At 49.6% G+C, this 21139-nt stretch overlaps 1 protein-coding gene across 4 annotated transcripts in view; it reads right to left on the reverse strand.

Annotated features, from left to right (window-relative positions):
• The window catches only part of TNRC18 (trinucleotide repeat containing 18), a 129114-nt gene that overhangs the window by 31976 nt on the left and 75999 nt on the right, over window positions 1-21139 (reverse strand). For 3 of the 4 annotated variants that reach the window (XM_083711202.1, XM_083711200.1, XM_083711199.1), the window contains exons 7-15: window positions 20706-20893; window positions 19553-19973; window positions 16561-17535; window positions 14572-14744; window positions 12348-12484; window positions 11830-11958; window positions 5498-5669; window positions 4047-4413; window positions 1895-2167 (exon numbers count right to left, since the gene is read on the reverse strand). In XM_083711202.1, coding sequence (XP_083567328.1) covers window positions 1895-2167; window positions 4047-4413; window positions 5498-5669; window positions 11830-11958; window positions 12348-12484; window positions 14572-14744; window positions 16561-17535; window positions 19553-19973; window positions 20706-20893 — 2835 coding nt within the window. The remainder of the gene's footprint in view (window positions 1-1894; window positions 2168-4046; window positions 4414-5497; window positions 5670-11829; window positions 11959-12347; window positions 12485-14571; window positions 14745-16560; window positions 17536-19552; window positions 19974-20705; window positions 20894-21139) is intronic. The other variant, XM_083711201.1, reaches the window with a different exon arrangement.

The raw sequence follows: 21139 nt of genomic DNA on the forward strand, positions 1-21139 counted from the left end.
TACCCTCTTGCTAGTCCTTGTGGGATCCAAAATTGAGGTCTCTCTCCAATGACCTTTCCCTGTTACAATTATTGAATGAGTTGCTCTAAAATCGGGAAGAAGAGGGGGCAGGGACCCTTGTGGTCTAGCAGCCTAGTCCCAAGCATTTCTCATTTCACCCCTTTTTCTTTCTTTCTTTCTTTCTTTCTTTCTTTCTTTCTTTCTTTCTTTCTTTCCTTCCCTCCTTCCTTCCTTCCTTCCTTCCTTCCTTCCTTCTTTCTTTCTCCCTCCCTCCCTCCCTCCTTCCCTCTTTGCCAAGGAGCAAAGAGCACTAATAAAATTGCTGTTTTCCCCCCAAGGCATTGCATTCAGATCTCTCCCTCTACACTGATCTCATATTAAGTAATTCCTTTGCTCCTGTAAATCTGTTGCAAGGTCTGAAATATTCATAACCTGCTTTATTTATTTAATTTTCAAAAAGCAGAATTAATAGGGGTGGAGGGAAGCCTTAAAAATTATTAGAGCCCAATTGAAACTGACAAAGAAAAATCGGTTTCATTTTATAGAATTAAGCCATTTTTAGAAGCAAAAATTACTAAGCTTAATCATTTCTTTTTTCTTTTCCCAAACTACGTCTTTCTTCCTTTATTAAAAGTGAATATGCGGGGGGGGGCTGGGGGCTGGGGAAGCAGCCCACTGTGGAATAATCTGTGCAGAACATGACAAGCTGTGTTTTGGAGTGGGGGGGGGGGAGAGGAGAGATTGATGCATAATGTGCTTTTCCTCCTGGAAAACAAAGCACCTTCAGAGAATCTGCAAGCCAGGGATATTTGAATAATACAAAGAACGCCACAATTTTGTTAGTTCTCTCTTTTTCTTTGGTGCTAAGTCTTCGGGAGCGATGAGGGGACAGCGGAATGGGGCGAAGAAGCAGCAAGCTAAAATAACACACACCCCCACTAGCGAGAGATGCAGTAAGAGAGACGAGGCAGACTGGTTTAGTTAAATACAAACTGGATACTTTTAATAGAAAGCTTGGTACCAAATTGCAGTACAGACATCGAGGGGGCACTCCCACACAACATGGCATCTAAGTTACAAACCTCCTCCCAAGACCTCTAACACATGCAAAAAAAAAGCAAAGAAGAACCACATACAACAACAGCGATGGCGGGAAGAGATGGAGGGTTAAAAAAAAGGAAAGGAACAGATTTGGGAAGGGTCGGGGTGGACAGCAAAGGCTAAACGCTCCAAGGGATCTTAGAGCTCTTAGAAGAGCGAGTCAGTAATAAAATACAGGGGTACCTCGGTTCTCAAACTCCTTGGTACTCAAACAACTTGGAACCCGAACGCTGCAAACCCGGTTTGTGAACTTTTTTCGGAAGCCAAACATGGTCCGTTTTGAGTGTTATACTTCCAATTTGAGTGTCATACTTCTATTTTGAGTGTTACGCTGAGGTCTGTCTGTTTTTGCTATTTATTTTGCATGCTTGTTTGTTTTTGCGGCTCTTTTCGTTTTGTTTTTGTGACAGTGCGGAACTCAGTTCAGCTACTGATTGTGTGACTGCAGTACATTGTTGATTTATGGATCCATGGTCTCATTAGACAGTAAAATGTTCAGTTTTAGGAGTTGCTTTTAAAACTCTGGAGAAGATTCACCCATTTTGGGAAAGCGCACCTTGGTTTTGGAACGGACTTCTGGAACAGATTAAGTTTGAGAACCAAGGTACCACTGTAATAATAATAATAATAAGAGCTAGTGACACAAGCAGATGTTGTTGTTTTGCAAAAAAGAATATCAACAAAAGCACCATGAGGACCAAGATGGTCGGCCGGAGCCCCTCTCCCTGCTGCCAACACTCCCCTCATTCACTCAAACACGGACGCTTTGTTTGGTTTGTTATAATCTAGTAACCTTGATCGAACGAGTCCTCTGAAGAATCGCTGAAGGAAGACCCCTCTCCGGGAAGCAAGCAAAACTGCGGCTTCTTGCTTGCCGTGGCGGCCAGTTTAGATTTGAGAGTCCTGGCGGCACAGATGCCCTTCTTGGCTGCCGCCCTGAGGCCTCCTCCGGCGATTCGGCCGCTCTTGGGGGGCACCACACCGTACAGGCTGGGGGGTCTCGTTCTGGAGCCGTGAGAAGACCACTCGTCCTTCAGGGATCCCTCGTCTTCCTCAGAGTCTGTATCTGCAGCCAACGTAATTAATTTGGTGGAGTGTTCAAAACAAGGTGACAGAATAATTTGCAGAGGGAGAAGGAACCCACCAGCCGCCCCGATTGGCTGGGGCAGCCCAGACAGACAGGCGAGGTATAAATAGTAAAACTATTATTCCTCGCTTCCGTTTGGCTGCACGCCATTGGAGAAGGCAAGGAGAACCTTGACTACCTATCTGTTGCGGGTGTGAAGCAAAATGTTCTTCAGGACCAACGCTTGGCTCCTAGATTGCTGAGGGAGTTGTGTTGATGCTACACACATCTGTATCCCACACTGTTCTAGTAATTTCTGTGAAAAACCACCATGTGGGGACACTGCATGGTTCTTTCACGTGCAAATGGTGGTTGATGGCGCCAATGTGGGGAGACAATGCGCCATTTTCTCAAACAATTCACGTGGCAGTACTGGAATGGTGTGGGATTCAGAAAGTTCGAAGAAGAAACTGCCCCAGCCCAGGAATGTATGAATGTTTAGGCAGTATATTTGTAAGCAAGGAACTTCACCTATACAGCGGAACCTCGTCTGTTGAGCGCTTCGGAAGCCGAACAATTCGGAACCGAACACCTACAACCCGGAAGTGAATGCTTCCATTTTCGAACGCTATTCAGAAGTCAAAGGGCTTCCGATGTGTGTTTCTCCATTTTTTCCAATGGATTTTGCCCACAGCCCTTTGATCCTCAGTTGTCAAACATTTCGGAAGTCAAATGATCTTCCAGAACGGATTACGTTCAACAACCAAGGTTCCGCTGTAGAAGAAGAGTCTACAGAATTCAAAAGGGCAGCAATCAGGAATTCGTGGCCCTGTGGACATTGTGGGACTCCAACGGCCACCATTTCTCAATATGAAGAACGTCAGAAGACCCAGCTGGAGCAGGACCCTGGCCCATCTTGTCCAGAATCCTGTTCTCACAGCGGCCAAGCAGGTCCCTGTGGGAAACCTGCAATCAGGGTCCGAGCACAAGAATAACTCTCCCCTCCTGTGGTTTCCAGCCAGTGGCTAGTAGCCATCAAGAGCCCTTTCCCCTCCGTGAATTTGTCCGATCCTCTTTTAAAGCTGTCCAAATTGGTGGCCATCCCTGCGTCTTGTGGGAAGGAGTTCCACAGTTTAACTGCACTGCGTGAGGAAAGACTTCCTTTTCTCTGTCCTGAATCTTCCAACGTTCAGCTTCGTTGAATGTTTTAGAGTTATGAGAGAGGGAGAAAATCGGTTCCTTGTCCTCTTTCTCCTTGCCGGGCAACATTCCCTAAATTTCTGTCATGTCACTGTTGGGCCCTGCGTGGCTGGAGCTGCTGGGAACTGGAGTCCAACGACATTTGGAGAGCCGTTGGTCCCATGCGGCACGGATTGTGGGATCAGCCTATAGATCTCTCTTGCCCTCCCCACCATGCTCTGAGAAGCACACAGGCAGAGACGGAAAGCAGCCTTTGTCTCTCACCACGGATCCCCATCAGTGGGGATCCAGAGGCAAGATGGCGGCCGATCGCCATTCACAGTTCTCTCCAGCATGCCAAATGCTGAACGGAAATCCATTGGACATCCTGATGGAACTCCTTTCTAAGATCCCTCTGGTCTGATCGTCCCTCGATCTATTTGCCCACACCCCCGTGGTGAAGCAGGGCTCTGTCGCTGCCACTGTGAGCCCAAAGAAGTTGATCCAATATTCCCCAGCCTGGTGCCCTCCAAAGGCTGATGGACTGCATCTCCCATCAGCCCCGGCCATCATGGGTCAAGGGGGCAGCAGTCCAAAAACATCCAGAGGGCAGCAGGTTGGATGAAGCAGGATTAAACCTTTGCGAAGCCCATCAGAAACGCAACAGCTGAGGAAGAGCAGAAATAACCAAGTTACTTACTGTACGAATAACTGCTAGCTTCGGATATTGCTGGTGAAATGGATGCCTTCAAGTGACCCTTGAGCTTTAGCCCCACCTCCATCTTCTTCATTTTGGCAGCCATTTTGTTTTTACCTTCTTTGGGGTCTTTCAGCGAGTAGCTCAGCGTTTCGGCCAAGCTCCTCTTCTCGTCCCTGCCCAGCAAGGCCTCGTGGGGAGACGCGTATCTGCCGCCGTAACAGCCGCCATTTCTCGGCCTCCCCGCCGAGCCGTCGGAAAACTTAAAAGGGGATTTCAGCTTGCTGTGCCTTCCCAAGGAGAGCGCTTTGTCAAGCTTGCTCACCAGCTGCTCCTGCTCGGACGCCAGCTTCTTCTTCTTAATCTTCAGCTGGCGAAAGAAAGGAGGAAACGCAACGGGGCACGGGTGAATTCGTGGCACAGACGTCTCCAGTTTGGCCCTTCTGACTACACTGAGGCGACTTTTGAACTTTCTGCCTTCGAGACAACCTTTCCTCACTGAGGAACCCTTAGATGTCGGTCATGGGACAAAAGAGCATCACGGGGAATTTTGGGGCATGTACTTGGGCACGGCTCATGCATGGTACCTGCCACTCCTACTGGACCTCGCCCAAAAACCCACATGGCCTGAGAACATGTACACTTCGCCAAGGAAGACGGGTAATGGTCAGCAAGGAGCCTTGTCCTCCCTGGTTCTGAAAGGGCTAACTGTGCCCCGGAAGGACCAGGTGCGCAGCCTGGGAGACATTTTGGACACGCAACTGTCCATGAAGGTGCAGGTCAATTCTGTGTCCAGGGCAGCTGTCTACCAGCTCCATCTGGTACGCAGGATGAGACCCTACCTGCCTGCGGACTGTCCCACCAGAGTGCTGCATTCTGTGGTTATCTCCTGCTTGGATTACTGCAATGCGCTCTACGTGGGGCTACCTTGAAGGTGACTCGGAAACTACAACTAATCCAGAATGCAGCAGCTGGACTGGTGACTGGGAGTGGCTGCCGAGACCACATAATACCGGTCCTGAAAGACCTACACTGGCTCCCAGTACGTTTCCAAGCACAATTCAAAGTGTTGGTGCTGACCTTGAAAGCCCTAAATGGCCTCTGCCCAGTAGACCTGAAGGAGCGTCTCCACCCCCATCGTTCTGCCCGGATGCTGAGGTCCAGCTCCAAGGACTTTCTGGCGGTTCCCTCACTGCGAGAAGCGAGGTTACAGGGAACCAGGCAGAGGGCCTTCTCGGTGGTGGCGCCCACCCTGTGGAATGCCCTCCCAGCTGATGTCAAGGAAATAAACAACTATCTGACTTTTAGAAGACATCTGAAGGCAGCCCTGAATCGGGAAATTTTAATTGTTTCACTTTTTGTTGTTGTATGTGCTGGAAGCCACCCAGAGTGACTGAGGCAACCAAGACGGATAGACGGGGTTTAAATAATAATAAAAATTATTAGCAACCAACCTCGCTGGAGAAGTTTGCCAGCATGTCCTGCTCATCCCAGCTGCGATTCCGTCCTCTCAGCTTCCCGCTCCTGCTCTCTGCATCGTCCTCTTCAAGGATGAGGCCCCTGTGCCTTTTCCTGGTTCCTTCGCCAGCCTCAGAGTCTTCGGAGAGCAGCAAGGATTTGCTCAGCCTGGAAGCCAGACAGAAAATATTTGGTGAGCGGACCTCCCTTTACCTTCCCTCGCAGGGTCACGGGAGACAAACTGTAGATTCCCCTTGGGATCTGGCGCTTTGGTGGCAACCAGTAAGAGTGACGGGAGGGCTGTGGCTAGAGAGTTCCTAAAAACAAGGGTGCGGTGGTTATTTACGACATTCGGTACCTCCGGCGGGATGGGAAGTCATGGAGACGTCGCTCTGTGTTTCTGCAAAGTTGAGGGCAAAAGGAAGGTAAAGGCTAGAGGCATAGAACAGTTGAGTTGGACCCTTGCTGAAATTCACACTTTGCAATTGCAATGGTATTTTGTCTTACTTGATCGGAAAGATCATCACCTTGTCAATATAGCCTTGTTACAGCCATAGAATCATATTAAGTGGCACCTTGGTTCTCAAACACCTTGGTCCTCAAACGCCAAAAGCCCAGAAGTGTCCCAGTTTTCAATAGTTTTTTGGAAGCCAAACGTCCAATGCGGCTGTCAGCTATTGTTTCCAGGCGCTGAACCAATCAGAAGCCACGCCTTGGTTTTTGAACATTTCGGAAGATAAACGGACTTCCGGAACAGATTAAGTTTGGCGCTTTTGTTTTTGCTATTTATTTTGCGTTTTTAAGGCTCTTTCGGTGAGTTTGTTTTTGTAACTGTGTGGAACCCAGTCCAGCTACTGATTGACTGATTGTGTGACTGCGGAAATGGATAAAAGCCCCCCATCCAAGCAACGACTATCATCGGTGCAGGTAAGAAAAAAAGTAATTTTAATTTTTATCATCTACAATGTTGCCTTATTTATTTTACAGTACAGTACATTGATTGTTGCTTTCATTTTATGGATCAATGGGCTCGTTAGACGGTAAAATTCATGTTAGATTGCTGTTTTAGGGGTTGTTTTTAAAAGTCTGGAACAGATTGATCCGTTGTGCATTCCCTTCTATGGGAAAGCACGCCTTGGTTCTGGAACACTTTGGTATTGGAACAGACTTCTGGAATGGATTAAGTTTGAGAATCGAGGTACCACTGTAAATAAAGAGATGTGGGGTATCCCTGAAGGGTCACTGAGTCCAAACCCCTGCAATTCAGGAACCTCAACTATAAAATCTCTGACAGATGGGGGTGCCCCCCTACTTAGAAATCTCCAGGGGAGAAAAGCCCACTTTGTAGCACTTTTTGTGGTTGTTACATAGAACAGCGCCCTTCTGTGCAATTTTGATTTCATCCTTTGCCGCTTTCTTTTTCCAGCCACTCTTGGGCACACTTCTTCAGAGCCTAGGGCTTGCCGATCAGAAGGTCGGCGGTTCGAATCCCCACAATGGGGTGAGCTCCTGTTGCTGGGTCCCGGCTCCTGCCCACCTAGCTGTTCGAAAGCACGCCAAAGTGCAAGTAGATAAATAGGTACCACTCCAGCGGGAAGGTAAATGGCGTTTCCATGCACTGCTCTGGTTCGCCAGAAGCGGCTCAGTCATGCCGGCCACATGACCTGGAAGCTGTATGCCGGCTCCCTCGGCCAGTAAAGCAAGATGAGCGCCGCAATCCCAGAGTTGGCCACGACCGGACCTAAAGGTCAGGGGTTCCTTTACCTTTACCTATATGAGAGGTAAAAGGTTGGACGCAGGTGGCTCTGTGGTCTAAACCTCTGAGCCTCTTGGGCTTGCCGATCAGAAGGTCAGCGGTTCAAACCCCTGTGACGGAGTGAGCTCCCGTTGCTCGGTCCCTGCTCCTGCCAACCTAGCACGGCGTTTCCGTGCGCTGCTCTGGTTTGCCAGAAGCGGCTTAGTCATGCTGGCCACATGACCTGGAAGCTGTCTGCGGACAAACACCAGCTCCCTCGGCCTATAGAGCGAGAGCATGCCGCAACCCCAGAGTCGTCTACGACGGTCAGGGGTACCTTTACTTTTACCTAAGGTGCTACTGGACAATTTTTATATATATTTCAACTGCGTCAGAACCACATAGCTACCTACCTGATTCCCCAATTATTTTGTCAATGGAGAGCTGGCTGGCAGCTGTTGCAGCAAAGGAACAAGGGGCTCCGCCAGAGGCGTTGGTTTATGGCACCCCGGGAGCAAAAATCCCAAGGAGAGGCAAGCCTAATTCAATAAATTGTGCCTCAGGAAGAAATTCTGCAGAAAATAAATAAATCACATTCTTGCAAATGTTATTCCAATCCAACTGCTTAAATTTAGCACAGCACAACTCTGTTCTGAGGTAGCAGGGAGCAGCAAGACATTCTGCAGGGACCTGATCCGTAATTAAGTTCAGCCACTCCCAGGACAGTATGTCCTTGGCGCTTTGAAACGGCAATTAAAAGTTCTCTGGTGAAAACAATCAGAATCTTGCACCATCAAGAACAGCCGATTCTCTGTTTATTTGGCTTTTGCTAGTCACAGGGGAGGGGCAAGGGGGACTCTGCTCTCCACCCCCCACCCCACCCCTGATATACTGAAATTGGGAAGGCAGCCAGATGTTGAAAGGCAGTCTAGAAATACTGCAAATGAACAAACAACCCCTGCTCTGACTTTCAAGATTCCACCAGGCATTTACACACCTCCAGACTTTGAAAGTCTACAGAAACTCTCTCTGTACATACATTCTCAAGATGTTTTAATTCAGCATTCGGTACCCATTGTTGCATCTGCACAGAATGGATACAAACTATATATATTTCTGGGCCAGGATTATGTTCATACGAGACCTGCCCAGGCCCAGGAATTCAGCGGCAGAGTGGGAGCTTGGAGATCTGAGGCCACATGGGTAGAGCTGGGCAATATCTGGTTTTCAACACTGTGATATTATCCTCCGCCAGGGCCAGGGCCTTCTCAGTGATGGCTCCCACCTGGTGGAATGCTCTGTCCCATGAGACTAGGGCCCTGCAGTATTTAACTTCCTTCCGCAGGGCCTGGCTTTCAATTGGAACTTAGCCTGATCTTTTATTCCCCTTCCTTCCCTCCCCCTCCCCTTTTTATGAAGATTACCCGCTCTGGGATCCCACAGCTAATTCTCCCCTGACCTCCTCGCTGGACCAAATAGGACTAATTTAGCCAGCTAGCCCTGGTGATCATCTAATTTTTATTGAATGGATTTCCCCCCTAAACTGATTTTTGAATTCTGAATTTATTGTTACATTTTATACTGTATTTTATGCTGGTTTTTGTTGCATCAATTGTTTTAAATTTGTTGTTAGCCGCCCTGAGCCCGGTTTTCTGAACCAGGAAGGGCGGGGTATAAATAAAAATGTATTATTAGTTATTTATTATTATCACCAGCTAAACATCGTGATGTATATCGCTATGTCACGATGTTTGAAATCAGGATGGAGTTATGTGGAGTTATGTCTGGGGAGTCTTGAAACTATCCTGAGACCCACCAGCAGTTTCTTTTCTTTGGGGGGGGGCAGCTTTCCAAGCCAGATTCAGCTGCAAGGGGGCACTGGGGAAATCTACAAACTAAGGAGTAATTTATATAACGTACAACCCTATCTTACAAGATATGGGTTCAGTTCTAAGGGCTCCACATATACACCAAAAAGCACACGGTGTGTCCACCCACCATGTATGGGGGGGGGGGGTTCAGTTCCGAGGTCCACGCACAAAGGCAAAATTGTATAAAAACCACCAGAAATACACACAGACATTCCTACCTATCCAGAGCAGGTTTTGCCCTCCATATCACTTAAATGGGCTCTGGGATGTTTGCATAATAATAATAATAATAATAATAATAATAATAATAATAATAATAACGTATTATTTGCACCCCACCCATCTGGCTGGGTTTCCCCAGCCACTCTGGGCGGCTTCCAACAAAGCTTAAAAATACATTAAAAAGTCACACATTAAAACTTCCCTGAACAGGGCCCCAGAGCCCCCGCACGTCTTTGCTGGAAATAGGTTTTATCGGCCTCTTAAAAAGCATTTTTTCCATGGTGCATGTCCCCCTATTCTCCAATTATTTAGTTTTACCACCATCCTCACAAAGCTGCAATCATGTTAAGTACAGGCGAGCGTAAGTTGCAGGCCCTCTGCATATCGTGCAATCGCATCTTACGGGGTGTGTGTGTGTTTTCAGTTCCAAGACTTTTGCAAATACAGTCGTACCTTGGAAGTCGAACGGAATCCATTCCAGGAGTCCGTTCAACTTCCAAAACGTTTGGAAACCAAAGCGCGGCTTCTGATTGGCTGCAGGAAGCTCCTGCAGCCAACCGGAAGCTGCGGAAGCCCCGCCGGACGTTCAGCTTCCAAAAACAGTTTGCACACCGGAATCGTCACTTCCAGGTTTGCGGCGTCCGGGAGCCAAAACGCTCAGGAACTAAGCTGTTCCAAAACCAAGGTATGAAACAGTGCATACTCACACACTTGGAACTGAAACCCTGTGCAAGCATCTGATGCTGTCACTAGATTTTGAAAGGCCACCCAAGTTCCCGCGAGATCTTGGGGGAGCATCCCAGGCCCAGAGGGAGGAGAGCGGCAGGCTTGGCCCTGTCTGGGTGCTGTCCCCACACTGAGGCTGAGGGGTTCCAGCCAGCCTTCAACCCCGTAGATTTGAAATCTCGCAACATAAGTGCATATCAGATGCGGCCGTACTGCAGACATTCCCCTTCCCCTAGTAGCTCTTGACTATTTTTAACGAATTTAAAATATATCGTAAGCCGCCTTGAGAACTTTGGTGAGCAGGCTAGGTGTAAACACTCCAAATAAATGAATGAATCAACAGTCTTGAGCTAAGCGGGATGGAATAGTGGAGGAGGAAGTAAAGGATCTGTGCAGCAACACACATGGTTCTGGATAGCCAAATTCGGTATTCTGCCTTTAAGGAAACAGATAATTCCAGACCCTCTCGATGCCGAATGTGGCTTCTTTTAAGATTCCCATCATGTTTGTCCACACAGACATATACAGCAGTACCTTGGTTCTCAAACGCCTTGGTACTTGAACAACTTGGAACCTGAACACTGCAAACCCGGAAGCAAGTGTTCCGGTTTGCAAACTTTATTCGGAAGCCGAACGTACTCCGCTTTGAGTGTTACACTTCCAATTTCAGTGTTATGCTGAGATCTGTCTGTTTTTGCTATTTATTTTGCATTCTTGTTTTTGCGGCTCCTTCTGTTTTTGTGACTGTGCAGAACGCAGTTCAGCTACTGATGATTGGCAGATTGTGTGACTGCAGTACATTGTTGATTGCTTTCGTTTTATGGATCAATGGCCTCGTTACCCATTCATGTTAAATTTCTGTTTTCGGGGTTGCTTTTAAAAGTCTGGAACGGATTAGCACATTTTGCATTCCTTTCTATGGGAAAGCGTGCCTTGGTTTTGGAACACTTTGGTTTTGGAACGGACTTCCGGAACGGATTAAGTTTGAGAACCAAGGGACCACTGTACACATCAAACACACTTACACAAGCCCCAGATAGCAGCAATTTCCCCATGATTCCCAAACCAGCTAAGCAGACGAAGAGGGTTACAAAGAGACGGAGATTTGCAAAGACACACTGGACAAACAGCAAGAGAGGAAGAGGAGGAGAGAGAGACCGAGGGAGAGAGGAGGAGCTGAACACCCACATTGCCTGCTAAGCCCTTGGCAGAGCCATTAAGGCTCCGTCTTGGCAAAAGACTCAAGGAAAGTAAGACCAGCCTTAGTTTGCCATGTCAAGCAGGATTCCTTAAAACCGCTGCACTTCTAGTAACAGACTCCTAAGCAGAGGCGAAGCAATTTTTAAACAAATACTCCATTCGGGAGCGTAGACAGAAGGAAAAGAAGAATCAGTGTCCTGGACAGGACCCAGGGATCTTCTACACAGATCTACAATGGCGACAGTGCGCAGAGGCCACTGCCAGGATCAGGGCCCCACCAATAAGCAAGTGGCCTTGTCTTGTGTGCTGCTCTGCTGTTCAGCATCCAAAACAACTTCTCCCCCGCCCCCGCTTTGCTCATCCAGCGTCCCCTCCATGTGTGGCAGCAGCCCACCCCTTTCTGCCACACTCTGCGGCCACAAGCCATGGGCGCCTTGCGCGGCAGCCCTCCTCCGAGATGCATGCACCTGCCGACTCAGCCCTGTGCTGGAAGAGAGCGTGTGTGTGCGCGCAAGAGAGAGAGAGAGCTGAAGAGACCCTGCTGCCCACGGCTTTCCCCGCAGTCCAGCCTTACTTTCCGCTCCTGCTGTCCCTCTTCCCTCTCTCCATAGGGGGCGGCACTGCGCTCGGTCCATGCTTCCTCTTCCTGGGCCTTCCTGGGCCTCGTCTGGACAAGCTTCTACTTTTCTCCTCATGCTTTTCCCTTAAAAGAAACCACAGGCTGGGCTGTTAACCAAAAGCGACACAGGCATCAAAAATAAAATAAGTCGTCAAAAGAAAGAGAGGAAGAAACGGGAAGGAGACTGCCAAAAGCCAGCTAGATCCATCACCAAACATCTAAAGCTGCCCTATGCTCAGATCTGACGCCTCCAGGAAGGCCACCGCGAATCCAAAACATGGAGAGCGCTCAAGGCCACCTCCACAAGTCATGAAGCCATGCTCTCGACGTTTTTGCAAAGCTCAGTTCAAAGCACACCGATAACAGATGCCACCAAGAGGAGAACGAGGAAAGCCAAGGAGGAGAGTCTAGGGACAGCGGCGCCAACCAGGCAGCCGTCGAAGGCCGTGGGGGGCTCCTCCGCGGCCACTTACTCTGAGTCTCTCCGCCGCTGCAGTTTCACCAGCTCGCGCTGCTTCTCCTTGTACCTCCTCTGCAGCTCGGCCAGCCTCATCCTGAAGTCCAGCTCCATGGGATCCATGTTCTCGATGGCCGACTTGATGGAGTGCATCTGAGAGGAGAAGAGTTGGGGATGCGGCAGGAAGGGAGGCAGGAAAAGAAGAAGAAGAAGAAGAAGAAGAAGAAGAAGAAGAAGAAGAAGAAGAAGAAGAAGAAGAGAGGATAGTGAGGGCAATGGTGAGAGGGCAGCTCAGACGACAACACGGACTCATCTGCAACTAATAATAATAATAATAATAATAATATAGTGGTACCTCTGGATGCGAACGGGATCCGTTCCGGAGCCCCATTCGCATCCTGAAGCGAATGTAACACATGCCTGCGGGTCGCGTTTTGCCGCTTCCGCGCATGACGTCATTTTGAACATCTGTGCATGTACGAGCGGCAAAACCCGGAAGTAACGCGTTCTGTTACTTCCGGGTCACCACAGAGTGCAACGCAAAAATGCTCAACCTGAAGCGTATTCATCCCAAGGTATGACTGTAATTTTTTATTTGTATCCTGCCCTCCCTGGCTGAGGCTGGGCTCAGAGCGGCTAACATCATAAAAACAACATGATATGCATAAAAACGGGCATCAATTTATTAAAATACATCTTAAAATTAATTCAGACAAGTTAAAATCTGGGCAGGTGGCAATGATCAGGTTGGAATTGAGAGGGGTTCATACTTGCCAGGACCATCTGTTTCCACTGATCATACAAGGACCTGTGAGCAGGTTGGGGGTCTCCTTCAGGTTTGTTTTATACCAAAGAAAGTAAGTCAGACTGCACCCTGCCCCAAAGCCTGGCAGAACAGCTCCGTCTTGCAGGCCCTGAGGATGTGGTTCACTTCGAAGCTCAATGGGCAATGGGCAGGATGCTCAGAGCATATGACACACTGAGTCTGCGCGAGTGACTTCAAGTTGCCAGTTACAGATGGGTAGCCGTGTTGGTCTGCCATAGTCAAAACAAAATAAAAAAATTCCTTCCAGCAGCACCTTAAAGACCAACTAAGTTAGTTCTAGGTATGAGCTTTCGTGTGCATGCATCTGAAGAAGTGTGCATGCACACGAAAGCTCATACCTAGAACTAACTTAGTTGGTCTTTAAGGTGCTACTGGAAGGGATTTTTTTTATTTTGTTTCAAGTTGCCAGTTTGCTTCTAGAGTCCACATCATGTGCTTGTGTTAACTTTTAAAGTGCTCAACGGCCTAAGAGACTGTGGTCGTCCTCTGAGGTCCTTCTTCATGCCTCCTCCATGAGAGGTCTGGAGCGTGGCAACATAAGAACGGGGCCTTTTCTGCAGTGGCTCCACATTTGAGGAATTCTCTCCCCATGGAGGCTCACCTGGCACCCTCATTACACATCTGTAGGTGCCAAGTGAAAACACTCGTCTTTTCCCAGGGCTTTGGCTAATTACTGGGGGAGAGGGGAAGTATTTCTGTTATTGTTGTTATGCGTGTTGTTTTCATGTTGCAAACTGCTCTGTTATCTCTGGGTGACAGCGGTATATAAATTTGAACAACAACAAAAACAACAACAAAATAATTCAAAAGGTTCTCTTGCTTCAGCTGCATCTTGTCACTCAGAGAGTTCTCCCACTCACCCACAGAGCTCCTTGAGACCATATAACACCGGTCCTGAAAGACCTACACAGGCTCCCAGTACGTTTCCAAGCACAATTCAAAGTGTTGGTGCTGAGCTTTAAAGCCCTAGACAGCCTCAGCCCAGTATACCTGAAGGAACGTCTCCACCCCATCGTTCAGCCCAGACACTGAGGACCAGCGCCGAGGGCCTTCTGGCGGTTCCCTCACTGCGAGAAGCCAAGTTACAGGGAACCAGGCAGAGGGCCTTATCAGTAGTGGCTCCTGCCCTGTGGAACACCCTCCCATCAGATGTCAAAGAGAACAACAACTACCAGACTTTTAGAAGACATTTGAAGGCAGCCCTCTTTAGGGAAGCTTTTAATGTTTAATAGGTTATTGTATTTTAATATTCTGTTGGAAGCCGCCCAGAGTGGCTGGGGAAACCCAGCCAGATGGGCGGGGTATAAATAAATAAATATATTGTATTATTATTATTATTATTATTGCTGCCACCACCCGATGCCTCCCCCACCGCCACCTTTCAGAGCAAAGTCAGCTGCAAAGAATTCCTCACCGGTTCATCTTTCTTCTGCATCCAGCTGTACTTTTTGTTGGGATCCAGTTCCCGGGGCAGGCGGATGTTTTTCAAGCTGTCCATGAAGGGGTTCGAGAGGACTTCCATGAGCATCTGAGTGCTGGCAGCTAGCAGGCTCTCCAGGGTCGGGCGGGCGGCAAAGCTCTCCAGACCTGCTTGAGAGGCAGTTTGGGCTTCAGTTAGAAGGATGGAGAAGTCTCAGGTTCACAGAGAAAACGGGGCAGCCCTAAGCCACACACAGATAGGTAGCCATGTTGGTCTGCCATAGTCAAAACAAAAAAAACAAAAACAAAAAAGGAATTTTTTTGGTTTTGACTATGGCAGACCAACACGGCTACCTATCTGTAACTGGAACTATGGAAGGCACCACATTGAGCCGCATGAAATGGAAGTCCATCAACCTCACCAAGATATAGAAGGGTCTGGTGACTTCTGTTTCAGTGTATCTGAAGAAGTGTGCATGCACATGAAAGCTCATACCAAGAACTAACTTAGTTGGTCTTTAGGTGCTACTGGAAGGAATTTTTTTTGTTTTGACTAAGCCACACACGTAACACACAATGGCCTGGTTCGGATGAAACAGCCAGATAATGACTTGGCTGTGTGTCCCCAGCCTTTGCTCAGATTCCCTCTCCCGGATCTCCTGGGTTTGGGACACGACTACAGTTTGGCAACAAACCAGAACTGGAAGCCCTCTTCAAAGCACAACGCATGGATTTTTTTGGGGGGAGGGGAGTGGACCACAGGGAGAACTTCCTATCACTTTTTCATAGCTCTAGATCCCAGGTTCATTCAGTAGAGCTGAATGGCGGGCTTCTTCAACTATGGCAGTGGATTCCACAGCTTCCGTAGGAATGCGTAGGGGTGGCCACTGACCTGCGCAGGTTTAAAAGAGGTTCTTGGGTACCACGATGCACAAAGGCACCAATGGCTACCAGCTGCAGTTACTACAGTCTACCTCCACTGCTGGAGGCAGCGTGCTTCTGAACACCAGGGACTGGGAACTACAAGTGGGGGGAGAGAGAGCTGTTGAGCTCAGGCCTTGCTTGTGGGCATCTCCTAGGCCTCTGCAAGAACAGGAAGCTGGTCTAGGTGGGTCCCTGGCCATTCCTAGAAAAGTATAGTTTGAGAAAGCCGTAACTGACCTAGTTCAGCAGTAAGAGCAAATCATGGCATACAGTGAATCAACAGTTAAGAGGGGGGCCAAGGAGAGCAATCATAAAAACCCCTGAAATCTTAGCTAAGGAATCCCTGACAGATGGCCTTCCAAGCTTTGCTTAAAAACCTCCAAGGAAAGATACCACCTCTCTTGGGAGTCAGTTCTACTGTCGAACGACTCTCTGTGTCAGGAAGTTATTCCTAATGTTTAGTCCTTCCTTGTAAATTGAATACATTGGTTTCTGGAGCAGCAGAAAACTAGCTTGCTCCACGCGGCAGACCTCCAGATATCTGAAGGTGGCTCTCATGTCAGCTCTCAGTCGTCCAGGCTAAACATACCTGACTCCCTCGTAAGGCTGTAGAGCGCATGTGTCTTTGAGCATAGCCGCTCCAGTTCCTTGCACTGACCCAGGCCTTGTTCCTGAGCAGGACCCCCAAACGCACCTTGCCTTCGAGAGGAGCCATGGCTCAGAGGCAAAAAAAAGTGCTTTGCATTATGCAGCCCCCCCTCCCCAGTTCAACCCAGTTAAAAAGCATCTTGGGCACCTGGGAATGAGCAAGACCCTTGCTTGTGATTCTGGAGTCTGCTAGGTCAGAGGAGGCAATCCTGGCTAAATGGACCAGTGATCTGACTCTGCAAAGAGGCAGCATCAGAAACTCATTCAGCTCTACGAGGCCCCAGTCAGACTTTTGCAGTCCAAGCTCATGCATGTTTACCAAGACTGAGGTCCTGCAATGTTCAGCGAGTGCCTTGCCCTCTCTCTCTCTCTCCAGCGCAAGGAACGCAGCCCTCTGCCCCCCCAAACCCACCTTCTGCCTCCTGCCTCCTCTTCTCCAGCTCCAGCTCGGCGATTTCGCTCAGCAGCGTGATCCCTTGCAGGAAAGTGTGTTCCGGCGACAGGGTAGAGGACACCTCCAGGTTCACCACCGCCTCTTGGGCGACGCTGTCGCCCACCAGCAGTGGGCACGCCTGGGGCAACTCGGCCGCGGCCACCAGGGCATTCATCCCAGCCAGGGGGTCTTCCGGCTTGATATCCAGGGCTGAGACGAGGCAGGAGACCAGCTCGCTCCCACAGCAGGGCCTCTCCGGGAGTGGCTCCTCTTCCGGAACGAGGACGGGGAATTCCCTCCCTTGCGGAGAGCGGATGTGAGGCAGCTCCAGGGACAGCGATGGCTCCTCTGCCTGCTCGGCCGGCCGGTGCAACAACGCACCTTCGTAGTCGACGTGGACGGGGCAAGTGTTGGCGTCTGCAGCCTCTGCTTGGCTCTCCAGATCTGCAGGACAGGCTATCGCTTCATACACAGGCTGGCAGTCCTGAAGAGCTTCTGCTTCTTCTTCCTCTTCCTCTTCTTCATGCCTCAAGCTGCTCAAGGCCTTGCCGTGGCACATGAGGAGCCCTCGGCCACCCACGTCCTGGAGCGGGCGAGCCACGGAGGCCGCCAGGTCCAGGGCTCCCACGTCCTGCTTGCAGATGTCCCCCTCGTGGTTTGCGTCCAGCTCCAGCTCTGTCTTCACTCGTTCTTCCAGAGGTTCCTCTTCCTCCTCTTCTTCTTCTTCCTCCTCCTCCTCTTCGTCTACCCGCATGGGCTTCACGATTTTGGACGGGGAGAGGTGGGTGGGCTTGACCTCCGGGGAAAGGGCCATGCCCTCGGGGTCTCCAGCGGGCAGAGGGACGTCAGGCGCCAAGCCATCTGCGTCCGAGGCAGCCGTTGGCTGGAGGAGGTATGGGTAGTGTCTTCTGAAAGAAGCCGGGAGGGCCTGGAATGGGTATCCCGAAGAAATCTCTGCAGGGGGAGGGAAAGAGAAGCTGGGATCATGGCCAGAAAGCAAGGAGGAGGCCCAAGGACCCCCTGCCCTACAAACAAATATGGCTGACATATCTCAGCTAAAGCACCCATGACACATGGCCACCCAACCTTTAATTACTTTCCCCTGGCAGAAAAGAGGGTCCATGTCTTGTTTAACCGTCATGAATAGTTCCAGACACTTGTGTACCTGTAATTTATTTACTTCGGTTTTATTTTACGCCTTCATTTGTTCAACAGAGATCTGTAACTGTACAGGGGCTATGCACATTGTCATCAGATCCTGTGCGAGAACTCTCATATTTTGCAAAATCTTGTACAAGCTTTTTCTGAAAATGAATAAAATTACTGCAAGAAAGGGAGGAAGGAGGAGTCCCTTTCTTCCCAAGGAAGAAGAATTCCTTAAGCAAACCTGGAAGGTTTTCCTTAATCACGCCCAACAAGAAGCCAGGATTCAGGATATGGGCCATTTTTCAAAAAGACCGGCAATTTTCTATCGCTTCTGTTTGCAGAGACAGGCTTGAATGTATGTAAGAAGGGTGAGCAGGGTTTGGCAGAGGAATACAGAAATCTTAGCTGTTTTAAATGTTGTTCATCAATCGATTAGATGGGGGCGGGGAGAAAATGAATACTTCCTTAAGAAGCACCCACAATGTTTTTCGTTAAGGCATGCGTTGAGATCACCTTGCCCCACATCTGCCCCCTGGGCTGCTTTGATTGGCAGAATTGCTTCCATAATACTTGTTCTGCATTTGCAAGAACTCAATTGTTTAGTGTGGCAGACCCTACAGCCTGACACTCCCAGCCTATTGACAATGTTATAGTGAATTGTTGTTTTCCCTTTCCCCACTGCCCTGCTTACAGTTGTGACGGAAATTCCTACCTTATGAATGGTCTGTTTCACCATTAAGAAAAGGAGGTCAGAAGAGGCCAGTATAGATGTAAAATGTCCCTGGATTGAGTGACTGTTCTTCTTTAAGTTCTCAAAGCTCTTAACCTAGTTCAAGGTTATACCTGAGGTATACCTGAGTATACCTGAAGGAGCGTCTCCATCATTCAGCCCGGACTCTGTGAGGTCCAGCTCCGAGGGCCTTCTGGCAGTTCTCACTGCGAGAAGTGAGGTTACAAGAAACCAGGCAGAGGGCCTTCTCGGTGGTGGCGCCCACCCTGTACAATGCCCTCCCATCAGATGTCAAGGAACAACTACCTGACTTTTAGAAGACATCTGAAGGCAGCCCTGTTTAGGGAAGTTTTTAATGTTTGAAATTTTATTCTGTTTTTAGTGTTCTGTTGGGAACCACGCAGAGTGGCTGGGGAAACCCTGCCAGATGGGCAAAGTTTAAATAATTTATTATTATTATTATTATTACTACTACTACAGTGGTACTTCCGTTTACGAACAGTCCTGTTAACAAACTATTCGGTTTACGAACTCCACAACGAACTCCGGTTTGCAGACTTTGCCTCTGTCTATGAACGGAAGCCAAATGATGGAAGGCCTCATTAGAGAAAGCGTGCGTCGGTTTAAGAACGGATTTGGTTTAAGAATGAACTCTAGGAACGGATTAAGTTCGTAAACCAAGGTACCACTGTATTATGTTGTTGCTGTTGTTGTTGACCTCTGAACTAAGCCAAATGTTTAACTGATAGCTCATCAATGGAAAAACAAGACTTTAGAGCGGTCTTGCCCCAAAATGGAAACCAGACATTCTGTTTTGGCGACCACAAGCTTGGTTTGAGGAGCCATTTGGCGCCTATCTTATAGGTTTCTCCTGCTGGGTCTCCCCTCGTTTCTGCTTCACCCTCAGGGTCCCGCGTTGCAGGAGAACCCCAGCCACACATTTTTCACATGCCGATGACTTCTGAGTGGTGGAGGGGGAGTCTTTTTTGGGGGGGAGGCGGAGAGCAGGAGAAAGCTAAGGAAGGAAGCAGCAAAGACAAGGATGCCAGGATCAAAGTGCAAGGGGGATCCCTGCCCAGGTTTGGGCTCCCTTACCTGGGAACAAAGCCTGGTAGGGGCTGGAGGCTCCCTTCTCCATCTCCTTCTTCTCGGCATCGTCAGGCTCCTCCTCTTCCTTGGGGGGGATAGCGGGGGCCGGGGGCGGAGAAGCGGGGGGCGGGCTGGAAGGGTGGGAGATGGGGGTGGCAGGGTAGGAGTAGGCCGGCTGCAGCGGGGGCTCCTCCATCTTCTGGATCACCTCCGCCTTGAGGACGGGCACAGGGGATGCCCGAGGGGACAGGGCAGGGGGGCTCCCAGCCTTGCTATAGGAGGCAGAGGTGCTGGGCGACAGGACGGGGGGCTTCCGGCGCAGGAGGCCCGAGGCGGAAGTGGTGAGGCCGGGCTTGGCACCATCCAGATTCCGCTTGGACATTTTCTCCTCCATCTCTGCCCGCTGCTCGCTCGCTTTTAACCTCTCCTGCATGGGGGGCGAGAGGGGGAGAGAAGGGTGCAAAAGAATGATTAAAAGTAAAGGGACCCCTGACCATTAGGTCTAGTTGTGGATGACTCTGGGGTTGTGGCGCTCGTCTCACTTTATTGGCTGAGGGAGCCGACATACAGCTTCCGGGTCATGTGGCCAGCATGACTAAGCCACTTCTGGCGAACCAGAGCAGCGCACGGAAACGCCGTGCGTTTACCTTCCCGCCAGAGTGGTACCTATTTATCTACTTGCTCTTTGACGTGCTTTTGAACTGCTAGGTGGGCAGGAGCAGGGACCGAGCGATGGGAGCTCACCCCGTCGCGGGGATTTGAACCACTGACCTTCTAATCGGCAAGTCCTAGATTCTGTGGTTTAACCCACAGTGCCACCCGCGTCCCTATTTGTATATATAGCTCACAATAAATATATTGCACTGAAGAACCTGGAACACTGAGCATTTCTGCTAAAGCGCCGCGAAGAATTCACGACATGAAGGTGGCAGGCCGACCTTCAAGCAACAACCTGCCCAACCAGGGGCCTGTTTTGGATTGCATCGCCGGTGGTCAAAAGCAGTCGGGGACAGTGGGAGTCGATTCCAACATTGAGGGGGCACCTTGTTGGGCAAAGCCGGTTCCTTCCGCTTCGGAAAGGAGAAAACTCTGGTGCGGTTTGGGCCTTTGGCGTCGCCAGAGTGGGTTGCCAGTTTTGCCCCTGCGCTGGGGGACTTACCACCAGCTGGGCGCTCCGGTGGAGCTCCATGGCGTGGGCGGCTTGCTGCTGCAAGATGTACAGCTCGTGCTGGCGGATCAGCTGCTGGTGAGAGAGGAGCTGCAGCTGCTGCGCATGCTGCAAGGAGCTCCTCACCGGGGGGTACATGGCGGGCCAGAGGGGTGGCGCACGGTCCATCAGCTCCGCCGCTGAGGAGAGAGACAAGGCAGACAGGAAGTCACAACAACACCGCTACTCAAAAAACAAAAGACCACAACATGTTCATAGAAGCATAGAGCTGGGAGGGTCGTCGATTCCAAACCCCTGCAATGAGACCTGTAGGTTTAGGGCACAATACAAATTCAATAAATAATGATGATGATGATGATGCAGGAATTGTTCATCATCATCAGTCTTTATTACGGTCCACAGACCCAACAAATCATTACAAAGCA

Source organism: Podarcis gaigeae (assembly GCF_964106915.1).
Source record: "Podarcis gaigeae genome assembly, chromosome: 14".
Taxonomy (NCBI): Eukaryota; Metazoa; Chordata; class Lepidosauria; order Squamata; family Lacertidae; genus Podarcis; species Podarcis gaigeae.